General features: G+C 54.7%; 2 protein-coding genes across 3 annotated transcripts; both read left to right on the top strand.

Moving 5' to 3' along the window:
* Window positions 1-2,833: 2,833 nt before the first annotated feature.
* Window positions 2,834-5,040, top strand: RPP25 (ribonuclease P and MRP subunit p25). 2 transcript variants are annotated; one of them, XM_068144384.1, is made up of 2 exons: window positions 2,834-3,801; window positions 4,316-5,029. In XM_068144384.1, exons 1-2 carry the CDS (start codon window positions 3,217-3,219, stop codon window positions 4,364-4,366), a joined length of 636 nt encoding a protein of 211 aa, XP_068000485.1. In that variant the 5' UTR covers window positions 2,834-3,216; the 3' UTR covers window positions 4,367-5,029. The 2 variants fall into 2 exon arrangements, with proteins under 2 accessions (XP_068000485.1, XP_068000484.1); XM_068144383.1 differs by having other exon boundaries at window positions 2,834-5,040.
* Window positions 5,041-6,763: 1,723 nt separating this feature from the next.
* Window positions 6,764-18,873, top strand: COX5A (cytochrome c oxidase subunit 5A). Its single transcript, XM_068144239.1, has 5 exons — window positions 6,764-6,938; window positions 13,586-13,702; window positions 15,193-15,314; window positions 17,547-17,669; window positions 18,710-18,873. The coding sequence occupies exons 1-4, from the start codon at window positions 6,854-6,856 to the stop codon at window positions 17,658-17,660; spliced, it is 438 nt and encodes a 145-aa protein (XP_068000340.1). The 5' UTR covers window positions 6,764-6,853; the 3' UTR covers window positions 17,661-17,669; window positions 18,710-18,873.
* Window positions 18,874-19,345: the final 472 nt, after the last annotated feature.

Below are 19,345 nucleotides of genomic sequence, written 5' to 3'. Positions count from 1 at the left end.
ACTCAGCACTGGTTAGGCCACACCTTGAGTCCTGTGTCCAGTTCTGGGCCCCTCAGTTTCAGAAGGACATTGAGAGACTTGAAGGTGTCCAGAGAAGGGCAACAAGGCTGGGGAGAGGCCTCGAGCACAGCCCTGTGAGGAGAGGCTGAGGGAGCTGGGGTTGTTTAGCCTGGAGAAGAGGAGGCTCAGGGGTGACCTCATTGCCCTCTACAACTACCTGAAAGGTGGTTGTAGCCGGGAAGGGGTTGGTCTCTTCTCCCAGGCACCCAGCACCAGAACAAGAGGACACAGTCTCAAGCTGTGCCAGGGGAAGTTTAGGCTGGAGGTGAGGAGAAAGTTCTTCACCGAGCGAGTCGTTCGTCATTGGGATGTGCTGCCCAGGGAGGTGGTGGAGTCCCCACCCCTGGAGGTGTTCAAGAGGGGATTGGATGTGGTACTTGGTGCCATGGTCTAGTCATGGGGTCTGTGTTGATAGGTTGGACTTGATGATCCTTGAGGTCTCTTCCAACCTTAGTTATACTGTGACACTGTGAAACTGTGATTTTTCTCCACTCTTGCCTTGACCATTTGCCTCTTTTCCATTTTAAATAGCTCCCCATCCTCTTTCACAGTGTTTTGTTGGGTGTTTCTCCACCCACCCCCCCAGTCCTCCCATGCTGGGGCTGTCTGTGCCTTTGTGTGTCCCCCCCCAACCCCACTCTCCTCCCTCTCCCACCCTGCTCTTTGCTGCGGCTGAGCTCATTTTGGCTTCTTCCATCGCTCGGAATAACCAATCCACTCTGTTGTCCTCCAACAAATAAGCTGACAGCCTAATGAATGGCTTCAGATGATAATTAGCAGCAGAGCTGCTAATAATGAAATTCATTTACATTTTGAGTGCTGCAGAGGAAAAGCAAGACCCTGCCATTAATGCTCCCCCAGCGCTGCAGCCTGTGCTTTGGAGGGGGAGGGGGTGCCTCTTCCTCAGCTCTTTGAGGGATGCAGCAAGGCCTGGCCATGACTGCTCCTCCTCTGCCTGCATTTCAGAGGCTGCAAGAAGCAGAGTTGGTTAAGCAGTAACTGGAGTTGGGGGGAGAGAAGCTGCTGCTGCTGCTGCTGCTTCCATCATCTGGAAAGGCCATACCATGGGTCACAGGAGGTGATTCTGGGCCAGGGCAGGAGGAGTGGATGCTTCACTGAGCACTAGGGATTCATCCTGCTCCATGAGTTCCCAAGGAAGGAGCCAAGCACCTTCTGCAAAGATACCACAAGCAGAAAGGGGAGGGGAAAAAAGGCATTTTAAGGATGCCACAAATAGCCATCAAGTGAAAGAGGGGGGAAATGACGTCACTTTATCTTGTGTGAGCAAGGGCTTCATGATGGAAGCACAGTGATCAGGCATGCTGTCTGCTCTGCAGAGTGCCAGGTGGGACTTGGGGGGGTGTTCAAAGCCTGAAGCTGGCCTGGGAACGTCATGTGCCCTGTTTTGGTTTCCCCATTCCATGCCAAAGCGCCCTCAGGGGGTGTTATCTGGGTCAGGAGGTGTCCCCCATCCCCTTGGCTTTTCCAGTGTGGTAGTGCACTGCTCATGGGTGGAGCACCCCAGCCCACATGGGTGGAACCTAGGTGCTCCCACTGTGCACAGTCTGTGTGTCCCATGCAGGTACTTCCATTTCAGAAAGCTGCTTTGGGGGCCAGAGGGAGGGCAGGGTTCACCCTGGCTGGGAGGGGATGGTGGCATCCTGCCTGGCCACAGCCTTCACCTCCATGGGCATGGGGGTGATGGATTGATTTATTTATGTATTTTCTCAAGCCCTGCTCTGAGTGAAAACAATCCAGGGGCCTCCAGAGGCCGAGAAGATTTGAGTGCAAGTCAATACTCCAGTGTCTTTCCACTGGGTAATGATCCCCCAGGCAGCAGGGCAGGCAGGGGACAGGCAAGTGACAGGGGTGGGCAGAGGGCCAGCCCGGGGAAGGGACATGGCCTCTGCCCTGGGAAAGGATTGGGGCAGAAAGAGGAGATCTTCCAGCCTGCAATAGGTGTCTCCTGGAATGGGCTACCAAGGAAATATGCTGCTGAGCCCACGGTGGGCAAAGCCATGCTGGGGACACGGAGATGAGCAAGGGACAGGGCCTGGGAGAGCAGCGGGGAGAGGGAGGGAGGGAGGGAGGGAGGGAGGGAGGGATGGGGGCGGAGGAGGAGGAGGGAGAGAAATCAGCCGTGAAACCGTCTCTGCCATGACATCTGCTCCTCGGGGCTTTGGGGACAGGCAGCTTTTCCTGTGGGAGAGCCAGGGCTGAGGCTGCAGGGTACTGGGGGGTGCAGAGCCCTGGCATGCTCGGTGCCATCTGCCAGGATTTGTCCTGTCTGTGGGTTCCGGGGCTGAAGTAGCTTCTCTGATGGCTAATAAGGACCGAGCTCAGGTTGCCAGCTTTCCCAAAGTCCCTCCTACACCTCTGTGCAGTTCCCCGTGGGGATGCTGCTGGGCAGAGGGTGCAGGGCAGGCTGGCTGCCTGAGCTCTGCTGACATTGGCAGTTCCCAGTTGGTGTCCTTGAGCGGAGCAAGCACCGAGAGAAGGGACCAGGTTCTCTTTAAGGGGGCAGGACTCTGGGAGCATCATGAAGGCAAGAATGAGCTTCTCCCTCTGCTTTCCACCTTCCCCTCCTTCCCTTCCCTACCCCTCCTGCTGTTTCCCCGCCTGCATGCTCCCGGCTCACCCCTTCCCCTTCCCTGGCTCTTGGTGCTGGGCAGGGATGAAGGCAGGAGCTGGGCGCTGGGATGGGAGGCTGAGCGAGGGGAGGAGGAGGAGGAGGAGGGGAGGAAGGGGAGGGAGAGGGGGAGGATCTGCTAATTACACAGAACAGCTCTGGGGGCTGCTGAAGTCCAGAATGAAGCAAAGAGCAGCAGAAGCAAGTGCTGCAGTGGGAGCGGAGGAGCCCAAGCATCACCAAGAGCCTGAGCCGGCTGCTGGCCCCACTGAGAACGACCAGGGACATCCAGGGGATCCTGCAGCTCTGTCCCTTACAGGGGGCAGTCTCTGGCACAGCCACCTAGCCTGCTGCCAGCTCCTCCACGGCCAGCTCCGGGCAAGGAGCGTGGAAGGGGCTGGTGGTGCCAGGGACACAGGGCTAAACTCAGCCCTCCTGCGGGCTGGGCTGGAGGGCAGTGGGGTCAGCCCTGTCATGGTCCCAGGGGGCTAGAAGCCCCAGACAGATCCACCAGGAAGGGGTGAAGGATGGCTGCCGGAGGAGAGCGAGCCAAGCCTGCCGCCCAGTCCGGGATGGAGAACTTCCGAAAGGTGAGGACGTCGGAGGAGGAGAGCCCACTGCCCTTCTCTGACCTGCCCCCAGACGTGGTGGAGATGAAAGTGAAGGAAGGCAGCAAGATCAGGAACCTGATGAACTATGCCATGGCCCAGATGGAGCTGAAGGGCAGAAGGCAAATCGTCTTCAGCGGCTGCGGCAGGGCAGTGACCAAGACCATCACCTGCGTGGAGATCATGAAGCGGAAGCTGGGGGGGCTGCACCAGGTCACCAAGGTACGTTACAAAACCCTGCTGGAGGTCTGGGAGAACCAGGACCCTCTGCCCGGCGGCCCAGCGCAGAACCTGACAGTCCACAAGAACGTGCCCTCCATCTGCATCCTGCTCTCCAGAGACCCCCTGGATCCCAACGAGACGGGCTACCAGCCCCCAGAGCCCCAGCCCGGGCTGCAGGCGCAGCCTGGACAGGCAGCAGAAGACAGCTCGGGAGCCTCCGCCAAGGGGCTGAAGCGGCCCCTGCCGCCTCCTGCTGAGGAGCTGCTGACCAAGAAGTTGCAGGTACAGGTACCAGGCACTCTGAGGGGCACGGGGACCGCCGACCACCAGGCAGAGCACCACCAGTGACCCCAGCACCTCCCGCCCCGAGCAGCTGAGACGCTGGCTCTACAGGCAGGAGACTGGATGTTGGAGAACCTGGGGCTTTGTTAGCTGCTTGGCTGGGGGTAAAGGCAGGGTGAAGCCTGTGTCATGCTTGCTCCAGGGTCACTGAAGTGCTGCAGGCTCCACTCAGTGCCTCCCTGCTCACTGCTGCTGCTCCAGCTGACCCCAGTGTGGGAGAGCTTGCTGCTGGTGGGGAGGGGGAAAACCTTGTCCCTAGATTTTGGGTGAGACTTAAAGGGTTAAACCTGCCAGCTCTTGGTTATGTGTGGGGATTGAAGCAGCAGGGGTGAGGATGTATTGGGGGAGGGGGAGGGGGCTGCTGCCCCCATGTTCAGCCACCCAGGGACAATGCCAGCACCAGCCACCTTCCTGCAGTGACTCCCAGGGAGCCAGAGCACCCATTGCCTTTCAGCACCATCACTCCCCATCGCCATGTCTCAGCCACCAGGAGAAATGGATTTGACCCAAACCCTCTGGAGGGAAACCTTCATCCCCCAACCTGCTGCCATTACACCAGCGAGGAGCTGCTGGGTTTATTCACGCTGGGCTCAGCACCCCACGGTGCCCAGACTCACCCCAAAGCGAACACCCAAACAAGCAGAGTGCTGTGGGACAGCAGAAGAAAAAGAAACAAGCCTTCTACCTTCACCAGGTGGTCAGCTCTCTGCCCTCCCAGAGGTGTTTGTGGGGTCTGGAGCTGGGGGGAAGCCCTGAGGCTGGGAGCTGGGAGGCAAGGGGAACGATTGGTGGGTAGCTGTCGTGGCTGGAGGCTTTGCCTGGCACAGGATGGGGAAGTTTTGGGGTTGTGGGCTTGGCTGCAGAGCCCTTGATGTGAGCTGGGTCCCTGGGAGAGCTCTTTGGAACAAAATCCCTGCTCCTTCCAGGGGGGGACGGGAAATGAATGGAAAATAAAAGCTCTTTAGAAATCCCTGACGTGTGTCTTTGGGGGAAAGGATGGGATTGTCCAGACCACGGCACAGAGCAGCACAGAGAGGACCCAGGAATAAAGGGATCCCAGCCAAGCCTTGTCCCTTGCTGGAGTGGGATTGGTGACTCCGATGTGCCCTGGCAGCAGCCTGGCCACCGCTGGCACAGCAGAGCCTGGCAAAGTCCCTATGCCAGCTCCCCAGGATGGCACATCAGAGAGTGGGGCGAGGTGGAGAGGGCAGAGGATGAGATATGGGAGGCCAGGCAAGCCCTGATCTACCTGGTTCCCCTTGACCCAGCCCAGGCAGCCTCCAGAATGAATTAAGCTGGTATTATTGAGGGCACCCTTCCCAAAAGCCATCCAGGAGGGACGGTTGGGCTGCAGCTGCCTTATCTCCCTGCCTTGCTCCTCCTCTATCCCCTCTTTTGTCCAGGGCTTGCTTGGCAAACGTTTTGCTTGGCTGGGAAGGGGAATGAAAGGAGAGCAGAGAATGAAGAGGAGGAGGAGGAGGAGGAGGATGCAGGGGTCTGTTTTGTTTGGCGATGACCTTGTTATCTCCCTCAGCAGGCAGCTGCTCCTCTGGGCCGGAGGATTGCACTTATCTGCCCTGCTGCAGACCGATTCACTTCACTTATCTGCTGCCATGCACTTGAATATTAATTTCCAATTGTTATTTTGTTGTGATTGATCTTTTTTTGGGGGGTGGGAAAGCTTTGGGCTCCATCCCACCCCAGCTTCTTCCCTCTGGTACAAATCCACTCACGTTCAACCCTCTGCCCCACACATGAGCTGAAGCTCTGGGGCCAGGCTCCTACCCCAGATTTTAATGATTATTCCTGGTTTTTTTTTTTCCCCACTTAAAGTCAAGCTAACAAATAAAATCCTCCCTGAATGATCAGAGCCTAAAGGCTGTCACAGCCACGCAGCTGAGACCTCCAAGCCCTTCGCATCCCCTGCGCCCCACTGCTGCTCCCCACTGCTGCTCGCATCACTCCCCCCGGCACGAAGAAAAAGGAGAGAGAGAGAGAGAGAGAGGAGGGGGGGAAAAAAACCCACCCCACCCCCCCAAAACCAAAGGCTAATTCCTCCTCATTGTTTTGTTAAGGGTGGGAATTGTTTTTAATTGGTTTTGTACGCAGGCAATTTGCAGCCCTGGCGGCAGGAGAAGCCTGGGGACTTTGCGCTCCTCGCTTGGCTGGCTGCAGCCCAAGGGCTTGCCGCAGGAGAAAGCGCTTAGAAGGAAGACTCCCAGAAGAGTGGAACTCCAAACGGGGAGCATGTAAAAGCGTACGATGGCACCCGGCTCCACCGAGTCCTCGAGGGGGTCAGCCCTATGCTCCCCACAGCACGCAGGGCAGGGGAGGCTGAGGGCAGCATCCTGCACTCAGGGTCAGTGAGGTCTGGGGACACGATGGAGGCTGCCTTCCCGGGCGCCGAGCCTGGCACCTGGGCAGCACCAACCGAACGCCTCAGAGAGCTGCTGGACACTGCAGCCACAGCCAGGCTGGGTCCCATTTATCCCCTCCCTAGGCAGAAGCAGAGATGTTTTCTCTTGCTAGAGCTGGGACCACACCGTGACCATGAGCAGGGGCAGTGGGAAGCCCCAGGGGCTATGCTTGCCCTGCGGGAAGCCACACCGGGACCATGGCGACCGGAGCGCCGCTAACAGAGCTTCGAGGCCACAGAGAGCCCACATAAGCGGAAAGAACGCCACAAGCACAACCCCTCACAGCCACCACTACATCTCTTTATAGGGTGGGGGGGTACGGGCAGCGCCACCTCCGCCACAAAATGGCGGCCGGCAGCCCCTGGGCAGGCGACAAGCTAAGCCCCGCCCCTGCGGTCTTCCCGCCATGCCTCCGCGGCGCGGTTTGTCCCTTCAGCGCTCCCGTAGCCACCGCCTCCCGCTCTTCCCCGGTCCCTCCTCTCCCTTCCACGCCCGCAGCGCGCGCGCCGTCCGGTGCCAGGAGCGAGCGGCGCGCGCCCCCGGTGCTCCCCCGCTTCCCCGCCGCCGTCGCCGCCATGCTGGCCACTGCCGCCGCGCTCCTCCGCCGCTGCGCCGTCTCCGGCCTCCGTTCCACCGTCCGCCGGCCTGCCGGCCCCGCAGGTGAGCAGGCCGCCCACCAGCCCGCGACCTTTCCTGCCGCGCTGCCCCGACCCTACCCCGGTACGGCTCGGCCCCAAGGGACCCCGGCGAGGCTGGGGGCCGGCGGTAGGAAGGCGGCGGCGCCCATCCTGTGGCGCCGTGTCCTTGCAGTGACCTGCCGGCGTCACTCGAGGGCAGGCCGTGACTGCGGCCTAGTGCGCGCCGTCTCCATCGCAGCCGGCCGCCGCTTCGCTCCCGCCGCCCCCGGTGACCTCCCGCTGTTACCGTCCCCGTCGCCTAATGCGGAGCGCCGGGCCCCTTCCCGGGCCTGTAGCGGGGAGGGTGGCGGCGGTCTCCCCGGGCTTGCCGTGAAGGTGACATTGACGGTGACCTCTGCAGCTGGCTGCCCAGCCTTGGCACCGGGGATCGCTGAGGGATACTGGGGCTGCCCTCCGGCCCCAGGGGCGATCGGGGTGGGACAGCCCTGCGCCATCCCGCTCCTGGCCTCCTTTTTCCCCTCCTCATTAACGCTGCAGTTAATAGGAGTAGGAAGAAAAGCGGCCACAGGCAGGGCGGGGTGAATGGGGAACCAGAGCCAGAGTACGGAAACTGCAGGGAAGGCAGTGGCTGCACAGCTCAATTAATAGCTAATTAACAGCCATGAAAACGCTCTGAGCTCTGCCTGTGCCTCTCCTGTAGGACGGGCTTCTCCACGCCTTTGCTAGCCAGCAGGCTCCATGTTCTTCTTTCCCAAGGGCTTGTATTACAAACGCCCCCACTTAACACTCCTGACCCGAGTCGCCTTTGCTGCTGGCCTCGGGGGGGGCGTGGGGTTGTGTTTCGGCCAAATGAGCTCCTTGGGTTCATCTCCTGTGCCCCTGGGTGTAGATTTACCCTTCTATAAGGGCCACAAAACGTTCTGCATCTAATGCACCTCCAGCCCTGGGCTTCTCCTTGCCCTTCCCAGTAAATGAATGCTCCTCCTCATGAGCGTTTGCCTTCTGTGCTGGGTTGACAGGGAAAGCTGACAAATCCTGGTGCTTGGGGAGGCTTTAACAGATCTTTAAATGTGTTCAATGAGATCCTTTGGGGCTGCTCTGGCTCTCAAAAGCCTGTTGATCTGTCTTGAAAATGCCCCTCTGCCAACATGCTTGCCCTTTGCTTCCTCGCTGAGCTGAGAATCTCCCCCGTGGATAGGCTGGCAAGGTTCAGCTGTCACACAGGCACAGTGACCTTGATGGACCCCACTGAAATGGGAAGCAGCCAGAGTGGCTGGCAGAGTCTGGGCTGCAGTGGAGAGGGAGAGAAGCCTTTGTGTGGAAGACAAAGGGTGGGGGAGAAACATAGTATCATAGTGTCAGTCAGGGTTGGAAGGGACCACAAGGATCATCTAGTTCCAACCCCCCTGCCATGGGCAGGGACACCCCACACTAGATCAGCCTGGCCACAGCCTCAGCCAGCCTGGGCTTAAACACCTCCAGGGACATCTGCAGTTGAAAAATGTCTCCTGGAAATCCAGAGTTCAAATTCGTTCTTCATTTTCAGCATTCTTTTAGTCCAACCAAGCCCTTCCTTTGTTTAGGACTAAAGGAAATGGGTCTTTGGATCACTCAGTGGTAAGAGGCTTGGATTCCTTGACTTGAGGGTGGCATTTGAGAAGCCAGTTAGGCTTTTCTGTAACAGGTTTGCTGTTTCTCTGTAAGGCTTGCTCTGTGTTTGGCAGGGGGGATGGGAGAGATCTCCTCCAAATGGGCTTTTCAGCAGTGTCCTCTCCCTGCCTGGCTGCAGGAGTGTTTGCAGAGAAGTGCTCTTGTTCTGAGCTCAGCTCAGTATTGGAGAAAGCAGGGCCAGAGGTCTGATTTGGAGCTGGGGAGAGGATGGGGAATCTCTCTGCAGAACAGCAAGAGTGTTGTCATTCTGGCTTGGTCTGGCATTTACTTTTGTCTTACCTCATTATGCAAAGAAAACAAAACCAAGCTATTTGTATGGTGTGGGAAGCATGGTGCACCCCAAAATTGCTGCTAAGATCACAGAATTAACCAGGTTGTAAAAGACCTTTGAGATCATCAAGTCCAACCTGTCACCCAACACCATCTAATCAACTAAACCATGGCACCTAGGGCCTCATCCAGGCTCTTCCTAAACACCTCCAGGGATGGTGACTCCACCACCTCCCTGGGCAGCATGTTCCAATAGCCAGTCTCTCTGTCTGTGAAGAATGTTGGATCATGTTAGATATTGCTCAAAACCTGGATTGCATTTGATTTGGGCTGTCACTGAATGAGCCTGGAGATTTCCCTTGAAATTGCTGTGGATTTGGTCCCATTATATATTAGAATAGAATAGACCAGACCAGGCTGGAAGAGATCTTCAAGATCATCGAGTCCAACCTATCATCCAACACCATCTAATCACTAACCCATGGCACCAAGCACCCCATCAAGTCTCCTCCTGAACACCTCCAGTGACGCTGACTCCACCACCTCCCCAGGCAGCCCATTCCAATGGGCAGTCACTCTCTCTGTGTAAAACTTCCTCCTGACCTCCAGCCTGAACCTCTCCTGGCACAGCTTCAGACCGTGTCCTCTTGTTCTGGTACTGGCTGCCTGGGAGAAGAGACCAACCCCCACCTGGCTACAACCTCCCTTCAGGTAGTTGTAGAGAGCAATAAGGTCACCCCTGAGTCTCCTCTTCTCCAGGCTAAGCAACCCCAGCTCCCTCAGCCTCTCCTCACAGGGCTGTGTTCCAAGCCCCTCACCAACTTTGTTGCCCTTCTCTGGACACCTTCCAGCAAGTCAACCTCCTTCCTAAACTGAGGGGCCCAGAACTGGACACAGGACTCGAGGTGTGGCCTAACCAGTGCAGTGTACAGGGGCAGAATGAGCTCCCTGCTCCTGCTGGCCACACTCTTCCTGCTGCAGGCCAGGATGCCCTTGGCCCTCCTGGCTGCCTGGGCACACTGCAGGCTCATGTTCAGCCTACCATCAACCAGCACCCCCAGGTCCCTCTCCACCTGGCTGCTCTCAGCCACTCTGACTCCAGCCTGTAGCTCTGCATGGGGTTGTTGTGGCCAATGTGTATAACCTGGCACTTGGATGTGTTCAATCTCCTGCCCTTGGACTCTGCCCATCTGTCCAGCCTGTCAAGGTCCCTCTGCAGAGCCTCTCTACCCTCCAGCAGATCAACTCCTGCCCCCAGCTTGGTGTCAGCTGCACATTTACTGATGATGGACTCAATGCCCTCATCCAGATCATCAATGAAGATGTTAAAGAGGATGGGGCCCAGCACTGATCCCTGGGGCACACCACTGGTGCCTGGCTGCCAGCTGGCTCTGGCACCATTCACCATCACTCTCTGGGCTCAGCCTCCAGCCAGTTCCTAACCCAGCTCAGAGTGCTGCTGTCCAAGCCATGGGATGACAGCTTGACCAGGAGTTTGCTATGGGGAACAGTGTCAAAGGCCTTGCTGAAGTCCAGGCAGACTACGTCCACAGCCTGCCCCACAGCCTACCCCACATCTACCAGGCTGTCACCTGATCATAGAAGGAGGTCAGGTTGGTCAGGCAGGACCTGCCCTTCCTAAATCCATGCTGGCTGGGCCTGATCCCTTGGCCATCCTGGAAGGGCTGTGTGATTGCACTCAAGATGACCTGCTCCATCACAGAGTGCAGCAGGTTGGAAGGGACCCTCAAAGGTCATCCATCTCATTCAACCCCTCTGCAGCGAGCCAGGGACGTCTTGAACAAGATCAGGTTGCTTGCTTCACAGCATGCTGGTCACTGGGATCTTCAAAGTCTATCTAGGAGGGATGGAAAAATGCAGCCCAGCTTGGGGCTGCTGCTCTTAAATAAAGCTTGGTAGTTGTCCAGTGTGAGTGGCCCATAAAAGTCTGGGACTTGTTCTGGTGGGGAAAAGCCCTTCCAGGTCATCAGGTCCAACTGTTCTCTAACTCTGCCAAGGCTGGGGCTTAACCATTTCCCTCAGCATTGCATTTCTGCAGCTTTGAAACACCTCCAGGGATGGGGATTCAACCACCTCCCTGGGCAGCCTGTTCCAGGCTTTGAGAACCCTTTCAAGTGAAGAAGTTTCTCCTAATGTCCAACCTAAGCCTCCCCTGGGGCAACTTGAGGCTTTTCTTGTCCTGTCACTAGGGAGAAGAGACCAACCCCCAGCTCACTCCAACCTTTCAGGGGGTTGTAGAGAGCAAGCTCTAGTTCATGCTAGGTTGAGAAAGAAGTGTCTCTCTGACTTCCCTGAAGCAAAGCTTGATCCTGGCAAGGTCATAGCTGGTGGGTGACCTCTGTAAATATTAGCAGAGTGAAATGAGCAGTGGGGAGAGGAAGCAGTCTCTAACCAGGCTGGTGTTCTACCCAGCCTGCAGAATGCTTGGGGTTTGCAGGGAGGACCCAGCAGAGCTCCAGTGAAGGTGGAGGTGGCTATTAGTTCCTTTTAGAAAACTCTTCCAGCCTTGGCAGGTTAAAGATAAGACCGAAAGATAAACCCAAGTCATGATAAAGAGTGGTGCCCAGGGCCAAAACCTGTTCCTGACCACATCAAGCTTGTTTGTCTGTTGGAGGGCAACCTGCTGCAGTGCTTTATTCATCATCAAATATTAATGCAGTTCCAGTCTTGAGATCCAGAGATTTCTCTTGGCTGGAATCACAGGATGCATTGGGTTGGGAGGGAGCCTCATAGGTTGTCTTGTCCAACACCTTAGGTGTGGAGGCAGCAGTGATTTTTAGGGGGGGGGGGTGTCTCCTTCAACCCTTCAGTAGCCTGTGGGAAGAAATCTCTCTGATCCCTTTGGTTTTGAGAGCTTTTAGAGTTGGAGTCAGGTCATCTTGCACAGATCCCTAACCCAACTTTCAAGCAGGCTTCTGAACTGGTGGTGGAATCAGGGGCCTGCAGCTCGTTGCTGTTGAGTCATCCATCAAAGTCAGCCTGCTGGTTGTGAAATCTGCTTCAGCTGGATTGAAAACAAAAACCACATCAGTTTTGGAGCAATTTGGGGAGTAGGAAGTTACTGCAGAGTAAACAAAGGTGTTCATCTTACTTGGGTAACAGCATAACCAGCAGGGTGTGAGGTGTGCCTCTGGAGACTCACGGGGTGCTAGGGCTTGGAAGGGACCTCCAGAGATGGAGTCCAACCCCTTGCTAAAGCAGGATTCATCTAGCTAAACTCATTGCATTGACAAGTCCTGGGGGTTTGAGAAGGGTCCACTGGGTGGGACAGAACAATCATGATGCTCCATGGACATGGATGTTAACATTTCCCTGGCTTGCTTCACAGTATCACCAAGGTTGGAAGAGACCTCAAAGATCATCAAGTCCAACCTGTCACCACAGACCCCATGACTAGACCATGGCACCAAGTGCCACATCCAATCCCCTCTGGAACACCTCCAGGCATGGGGACTCCACCACCTCCCTGGGCAGCACATCCCAATGGCTAACAACTCTCTCTGGGAAGAACTTTCTCCTCACCTCCAGCCTAAACTTCCCCTGGCACAGCTTGAGACTGTGTCCTCTTGTTCTGGTGCTGGTTGCTAGAGAGAAGAGACCAACCCCTTCCCAGCTACAACCACCTTTCAGGGAGTTGTAGAGGGCAATGAGGTCACCCCTGAGCCTCCTCTTCTCCAGGCTAAACAACCCCAGCTCCCTCAGCCTCTCCTCACAGGGCTGTGCTCAAGGCCTCTCCCCAGCCTTGTTGCCCTTCTCTGGACACCTTCAAGTCTCTCAATGTCCTTCTTAAATTGAGGGGCCCAGAACTGGACACAGGACTCAAGGTGTGGCCTACCCAATGCAGAGTCCAGGGGCACAATGACTTCCCTGCTCCTGCTGGCCACACTATTCCTGATGCAGGCCAGGATGCCCTTGGCCCTCTTGGCCCCCTGGGCACACTGCAGGCTCATGTTCAGGCAGCTGTCAATCAGCACCCCCAGGTCCCTCTCTGTTTGGCAGCTCTCAGCCACTCTGCCCCCAGCCTGTAGCTCTGCCTGGGGTTGCTGTGGCCAAAGTGCAGCCCCTGGCACTTGGACTTGTTGAATGCCATCCTGTTGGTCTCTGCCCATCTGTCCAGCCTGGCAAGGTCCCTCTGCAGAGCCCTTCAGCCCTCTAACTGACCAACATCTGCTCCCAGCTTGGTGTCATCTGCAAATTTTCTGATGACTGACTCACTCTCCTCATCCAGATCATCAATGAAGATGTTAAAGAGGATGGGGCCCAGCACTGATCCCTGGGGGATGCCACTGGTGCCTGGCTGCCAGCTGGCTGTGGCACCATTCACCACCAACCTCTAGGAAGAGGGAAAACTGTATCTTAGTTGACTTGAAGAAGAGGGAAAATTTCCTCTGTCTTACAGAAACAGGGACTCCAGATAACTGTTTTCAAGGACAGGTTATACAGAGTTGACTTTTCTTCCTGCATGCCCCCCTCTCATTAAATAATCCAGCTCTGACCAAAGGGTCTGGAAGCCACTTTAGAAGTCTAATGTGGAACACAAACCAAACACCTTGCCCCAGAACAGCTGCATTCATCCAGTGCTTATCCAGGCTGAGGACTAATCCAGACTGACTCCAGTGAGCAAAATAGGTGGTTTATGGCTTATGGGACCACAGCAGGGTTATTTTTGGCTTGCTTAAGGTCTCTTCCCTTTCTTTTTGCTCTCAGCTGTACTGCATGCCCGCTGCTACTCCCATGGGTCACAAGAGTCAGATGAAGAATTCGATGCTCGCTGGGTGACTTACTTCAACAAGCCAGATATCGATGCCTGGGAGCTCAGGAAAGGTAAGTTGAGTGAAACAGGAAGAACTGATAGACTTCTGACCAGAAATAACTCATTTGAACTTCACTCTCAGATAGCAGAAATAGTGAGAACTGTGAGCTTGGTGTAGGAGAGACCTCCAGGAAATACCCAGTCAGGGTGAGGTGCTCTGTGAGCCTAATTTGTTACCTCTCTGTTCCTGTGTGCCTGTGCTTGTAAGTTTTAGTGCCCCAGAACAGGCATTTTAACAGCTGAGTGGGGGAGAGAGGGAAGTGTTTGCTCTGAGGAAAGCATATTTGAGCTCAGCTGTTGCTTAGTGTATGACCACACACACACACAACTTCCTTTGGACTTTGCCTCAGTGGCTTGGCCCTAACTCACTGTAGACTGTGTGGTTGGTTCCTGTTGTTGTTTGCTGTGAAATTACCAGCTCCTATTAAAATTAACCCAAATTAGGGCTATAAAAGGTGTTTGCATAACAGCCAGAGGGATCATGCCAGCATCACCTGCATGACAAGGTGTTGGGCTCTTCCCTTGGGAGGGAGAGGAAGGATTAACCAGCAGCATGAGTTGTAGGAATGAAGCAGTTTTGTGTAGCTGATGTGCTGTGTACCAGACCCTGACTCCTTTTGGCAGCATGGTTGAAGCTGGCCACTGGGATTTCAGGATAGCCACTTAAAATCTTAACATCTGGCAGTAGTGAGAGGGAGAAAAGCAGCAGACAGCCCTCAGCTCTCTGTGTGTGTCCTCAAAATTGTGCTCAGCTTCTAAGGGCAGCTTGGTGCTGCAGTAATCACAGTATTACAGTATAACCAAGGTTGGAAGAGACCTCAAAGATCATCAAGTCCAACCTGTCAACACAGACCTCATGACTAGACCATGGCACCAAGTGCCACATCCAATCCCCTCTTGAACACCTCCAGGGGTGGGGACTCCACCACCTCCCTGGGCAGCACATCCCAATGACGAATGACTCTCTCGGTGGAGAACTTTCTCCTCACCTCGAGCCTAAACTTCCCCTGGTGCAGCTTGAGACTGTGTCCTCTTGTTCTGGTGCTGGTTGCTAGACAGAAGAGACCAACCCCTTCCTGGCTACAACCAGCTTTCAGGTAGTTGTAGAGGGCAATGAGGTCTCCCCTGAGCCTCCTCTTCTCCAGGCTAAGCAACCCCAGCTCCCTCAGCCTCTCCTCACAGGGCTGTGCTCAAGGCCTCTCCCCAGCCTTGTTGCCCTTCTCTGGACACCTTCAAGTCTCTCAATGTCCTTCCTAACCTGAGGGGCCCAGAACTGGACACAGGACTCAAGGTGTGGCCTAATCACTGCAGAGTCCAGGGGCACAATGACCTCCCTGCTCCTGCTGGCCACACTATTCCTGATGCAGGAAATGCAGGTAATTCCTAACGCAGGTTCCACTCATTCTGCCACGGAGTGGAGCAAAGTGGTGCTCAGCAGGTTCCTTTTGGTGGCATGCTGCACTGATGGCAAGTGCCTCTTGCTCTTTCTTTATGTTCACAGGCATAAACACGCTTGTGGGTTATGACCTTGTTCCTGAACCGAAAATCATCGACGCAGCTCTGCGGGCATGCAGACGGTTAAACGACTTTGCCAGTGCTGTCCGCATCCTAGAAGTTGTAAAGGTGAGTGGAGTGGCAGCCCAGGGCCTAACTGGAGCGTTGGAGTTGCTGGGGGTCCAGCAGCAGAAGAGTTTTTCTTGGCTTGCAGGTGGTGGTGTGAAGGGAAACCACGACTTCCTGCTGCCAGAGTCAGTAGCTTCACCGTGAGCACGTTCTCGGTGGCTTGACAGAGTCGTTCTGAGGCAAGAGATCCTGGCAGCACAGCTTCAAGTGAAACACTCTGACCTGCAGTGATAGGATGAGAGGCAAGGCAGAATACAGAATAGAGAATTAACCAGGTTGGAAAAGACCTTTGAGATCACTGAGTCCAACCTATCACCCAACACCATCTAATCAACTCAACCATGGCACCAAGCGCCCCATCCAGTCTCTTCCTAAACACCTCCAGGGGTGGTGACTCCACCACCTCCCTGGGCAGCACATTCCAAAGGCCAATCACTCTTTAGAAGAGTGAGTGGCCATTGATTTAAAGAGGTGGCAGTCTGCACTGGGAGCAGGAGAGAGGGAAAAGGGGAAGAAACTGACTATGCAGCCAGTTTATATTGGGAAGGGAGATGGCAGGGTGGTGGAAATGAAGTAAGAAAGGTTACATTTTTCCTGTGTCCACCTCCTGGGCTGTCTAGTCCCTGGAAGAATGTACTCTATGGTTAAGACATCCCATAACATATGGCAATCTATATTCTTCATGAAGAGGGGGGGAGGGAAAGAGAGTGTAATTGCATTTATTAGATCATAGTATCATTCAAACTAGAGAAGAGGAGATTTAGATTAAATGTTAGGAAGAAGTTCTGTGCCATGAGGGTGGTGGAACACTGCAACAGGTTGCCCAGGGAAGCAGCTGAGGCCTCATCCCTGGAGATATTCAAGGGAAGGCTTGACAAGGCTCTGGGCAGCCTGATGCAGTTGAGGCTGCCCCTGCTGACTGCAGAGGGGGTGGGACTGGATGACCTTTGGAGGTCCCTTCCAACCCAGACCACTGCATGTTCACAGAAGATGCAGACTCTGGTAGGAAGGTCTTTAAGGATTTCTCTTCCCTTTTTGTTTCCTCACTGAGCATTACTAGAAACACCTCGAGCAAAGGCAGCACTGAGCTGGCTGGGAGGAGTCACTGGGGGAGCTGCACAGGCTTCAGAAACAACATAAACCAGCACCCTGAAACCTGAGCCCAGCCTTCACTGAAGAGAGAGTTGATGTGGGTGGGGATGGAGCCAGGAGTTTTGTTTCAGTCACAGAAGCCAGAGGGCTGGAGCACCTCTCCTATGAGGACAGACTGAAGGAGTTGGGGCTGTTCAGCCTGCAGAAGAGAAGGCTCCCAGGTGACCTCATTGTGGCCTTCCAGTATCTGAAGGGGGCTACAGGAAGGCTGGGGAAGGACTTCTCAGGATGTCAGGTAGTGATAGGACTAGGGGGAATGGAATGAAGCTGGAGGTGGGGAGATTCAGGCTAGATGTGAGGAGGAGGCTCTTCCCCATGAGAGTGGTGAAGCCCTGGAATGGGTTGTCCAGGGAGGTGGTTGAGGCCCTGTCCCTGGAGGTGTTTAAGCCCAGGCTGGCTGAGGCTCTGGCCAGGCTGCTCTAGTGTGGGGTGTCCCTGCCCATGGCAGGGGGGTTGGAACTAGATGGTCCTTGTGGTCCCTTCCAACCCTAAATGATACTATGATACTATGAAGCCAGCAGCTCTGCTCTTCCAGCTGCAAAGGGCAGGTGTGGAGGTCCTTTTGCTAGCTGTCAGAATGCACTGACTTAAAACCTGGCTCCACAAGCAGTGGCTTCTCAAGTTTGCCCTTTCTGCTTTCTGTGTACTTCTGTAGAACTGAAACTCTTTGGGTGGTTTTAGAGATGTAAGAGGGATGGAAGAAGCTTCATCTGTTTTCCTTACCTCTTTGGGGTGGTTTTTCTGTCCTTTTGTCCCCACAGCTCAGCTTGTCAGAGCTTGGGGACAAGTGTGTGCTCTTCCTGGAGCTCCCCTTCAGTGTCACTCAAAGGGTGATGTTTTTCCCTTGAGTTTTCTCCCAGGTGTGCCCCAAAGCTGATTTAATTGTTCCTAGTTTACTGAGGAGATACCATTGCCATACCCTTGCCTAAGGTGTAAGCACTCCTTGGGCTGGTTTGCAGAGCAGGAGGTTGGTCAGGCCACAGATCCTTTTGTGAACACCAGGACTTCAAACCTCACTGGCATGTAGTGGACCTTGCCAATAGCTTGCTGTGGAATTAATACCATTCCTTTTTTGTTCAGGACAAGGCAGGACCTCACAAGGAAATCTATCCCTATGTCATCCAGGAACTTAGGCCAACTTTGAGTGAACTGGGAATCTCCACTCCAGAGGAACTGGGCCTGGACAAGGCATAAACCTTATTGGTAAGGGATGCTGTTGCTTCTGAGACTCAGTGCCTTAAAACTCTTCTGGCAAGGACAGAGCCCTTCCTTGTCCCCGTGGGTGTGTGAAAGGCTGTGAGGCTCGAGCTTGTGATGCCAATCTCCAGATGCCTCTAACTACAGGTCTGCTTGGAGAAGTATCAACCCTTGTCAAAAGTGGCTTCAAAAATGGAACAGTACAGTTCCTTGAGAAGGAAACAGTGTGGCTGGCCACCATACCCAACCTCCCAGAAAGTCCTAGATAGGAGTTGCCAAGCCAGTGGGTGCTGCAGCACCCAGGCAGCATGTTGACCTCTGCATCCCATCAGCTTTTTCCACCACGAGTGTTTTTGAGCAGATGGTTGGATGATTTCCACCAGAAATGCACAAATTCAGTCTTGGAAAGCCACTTTTTTTTTACTGTTTGGTTTTTTTCTTTTCAAAGCTGAGAAACAACTGTGATGAAGATGTTTAGAATAGAACAGAATAAAGCAGGTTGGGAAGAGACCCTCAAGATCATTGTGTCCAACCTATCATCCAACACCACCTAATCAACTAAACCAAGCACCCTATCAAGTCTCCTCCTGAACACCTCCAGTGATGGCAACTCCACCACCTCCTCATCATAAACCCTGTGAGCCTCATGTGAAGGCCTCATGATTAAACAGCAGCTCCTCTGGTGGAGGAGAAGCTGTGATGAATGTCTAGACCTAAAGTGTTCTATTCCCAGACTAAAATTAAGCCCTAAATAAAATCCTGCTCTGTAAAAGCAGTCTCTTGATGCAGTCCCTTCAGGAGGTGGCCAAGACTGCAAATAGCTCTTCATTCTGGATCTCTTAGTCCCTGCCCTCCTCCTTCCTCTGGGGCACTGTGTCCTGGTGGGGTAAGGGGACTGAGGCAGCAGCGCTGGCAGTGCAGGAACTGCGTTTGTGGGCTGGGCATTAAACTGAGTGGGAGAGCGAGTGCTGGAAATAACTCACCCATGGGAATTCTGGGGATCCTGGGCTGCTGCTGTAATTTTGTTCTGTTCTTTTCTCTTCTAGGTGCATTGCTCAAGCATTTTCCTGATGCCACCAGATTGTACCACAGCGCCTGGAGACACAGATGTTAAAATATTACCTTGTTCGAAGTTAACTTCTTCCTTTATTGAGTCACAATGTATGTGATGGGAAGTTGGACCTAATAAAGGAAAAACTGGTTTGACTGATGTGCTGGCACTGGCTTGTGTGATTATTTCTTCTGGTTTTAGGAGGAAGTGGAACAAACTGTTAAGTGTGCTCTCCCAAGGAGGCTTAAGAGTTTATAACCCTCTAAGAGCTTAATGTAGAACTATTTCACTTGAAAAAGACCTCTGAGATCATCATGTTGTCAACCCCACACTGCCCTGACCGTTAAACTATGTCCCAAAGTGACACACATTCCTTGAACACCTCCAGGCATGGTGCCTGTGGCCTTGGCAAGCACCTGGCTGCACCTTTGGGAAGGGACAAATAAGGACCCAACCAGGGGACATGGTGACCCTCTGGTACAGCCTGCTTTGAAGAGGAGAAGGAGGAGTTTGCAGGACCCCTGCTCTCAGAGAAGGTTGATGCCTGAAACCGGGGAGGTGGTGGGAGGCTCCTGCTTGCCAGGGCTGTGCTCTGGCTGTGGGGGCTGGTGGGCCAGGGATCTGCTCTCTG

This window comes from Melanerpes formicivorus, unplaced genomic scaffold, assembly GCF_026170545.1.
Source record: "Melanerpes formicivorus ecotype bairdi unplaced genomic scaffold, bMelFor1.0.p_v2 SCAF_10, whole genome shotgun sequence".
Classification (NCBI taxonomy): domain Eukaryota; kingdom Metazoa; phylum Chordata; class Aves; order Piciformes; family Picidae; genus Melanerpes; species Melanerpes formicivorus.
This window is presented reverse-complemented; position numbering and strand designations above follow the sequence as displayed.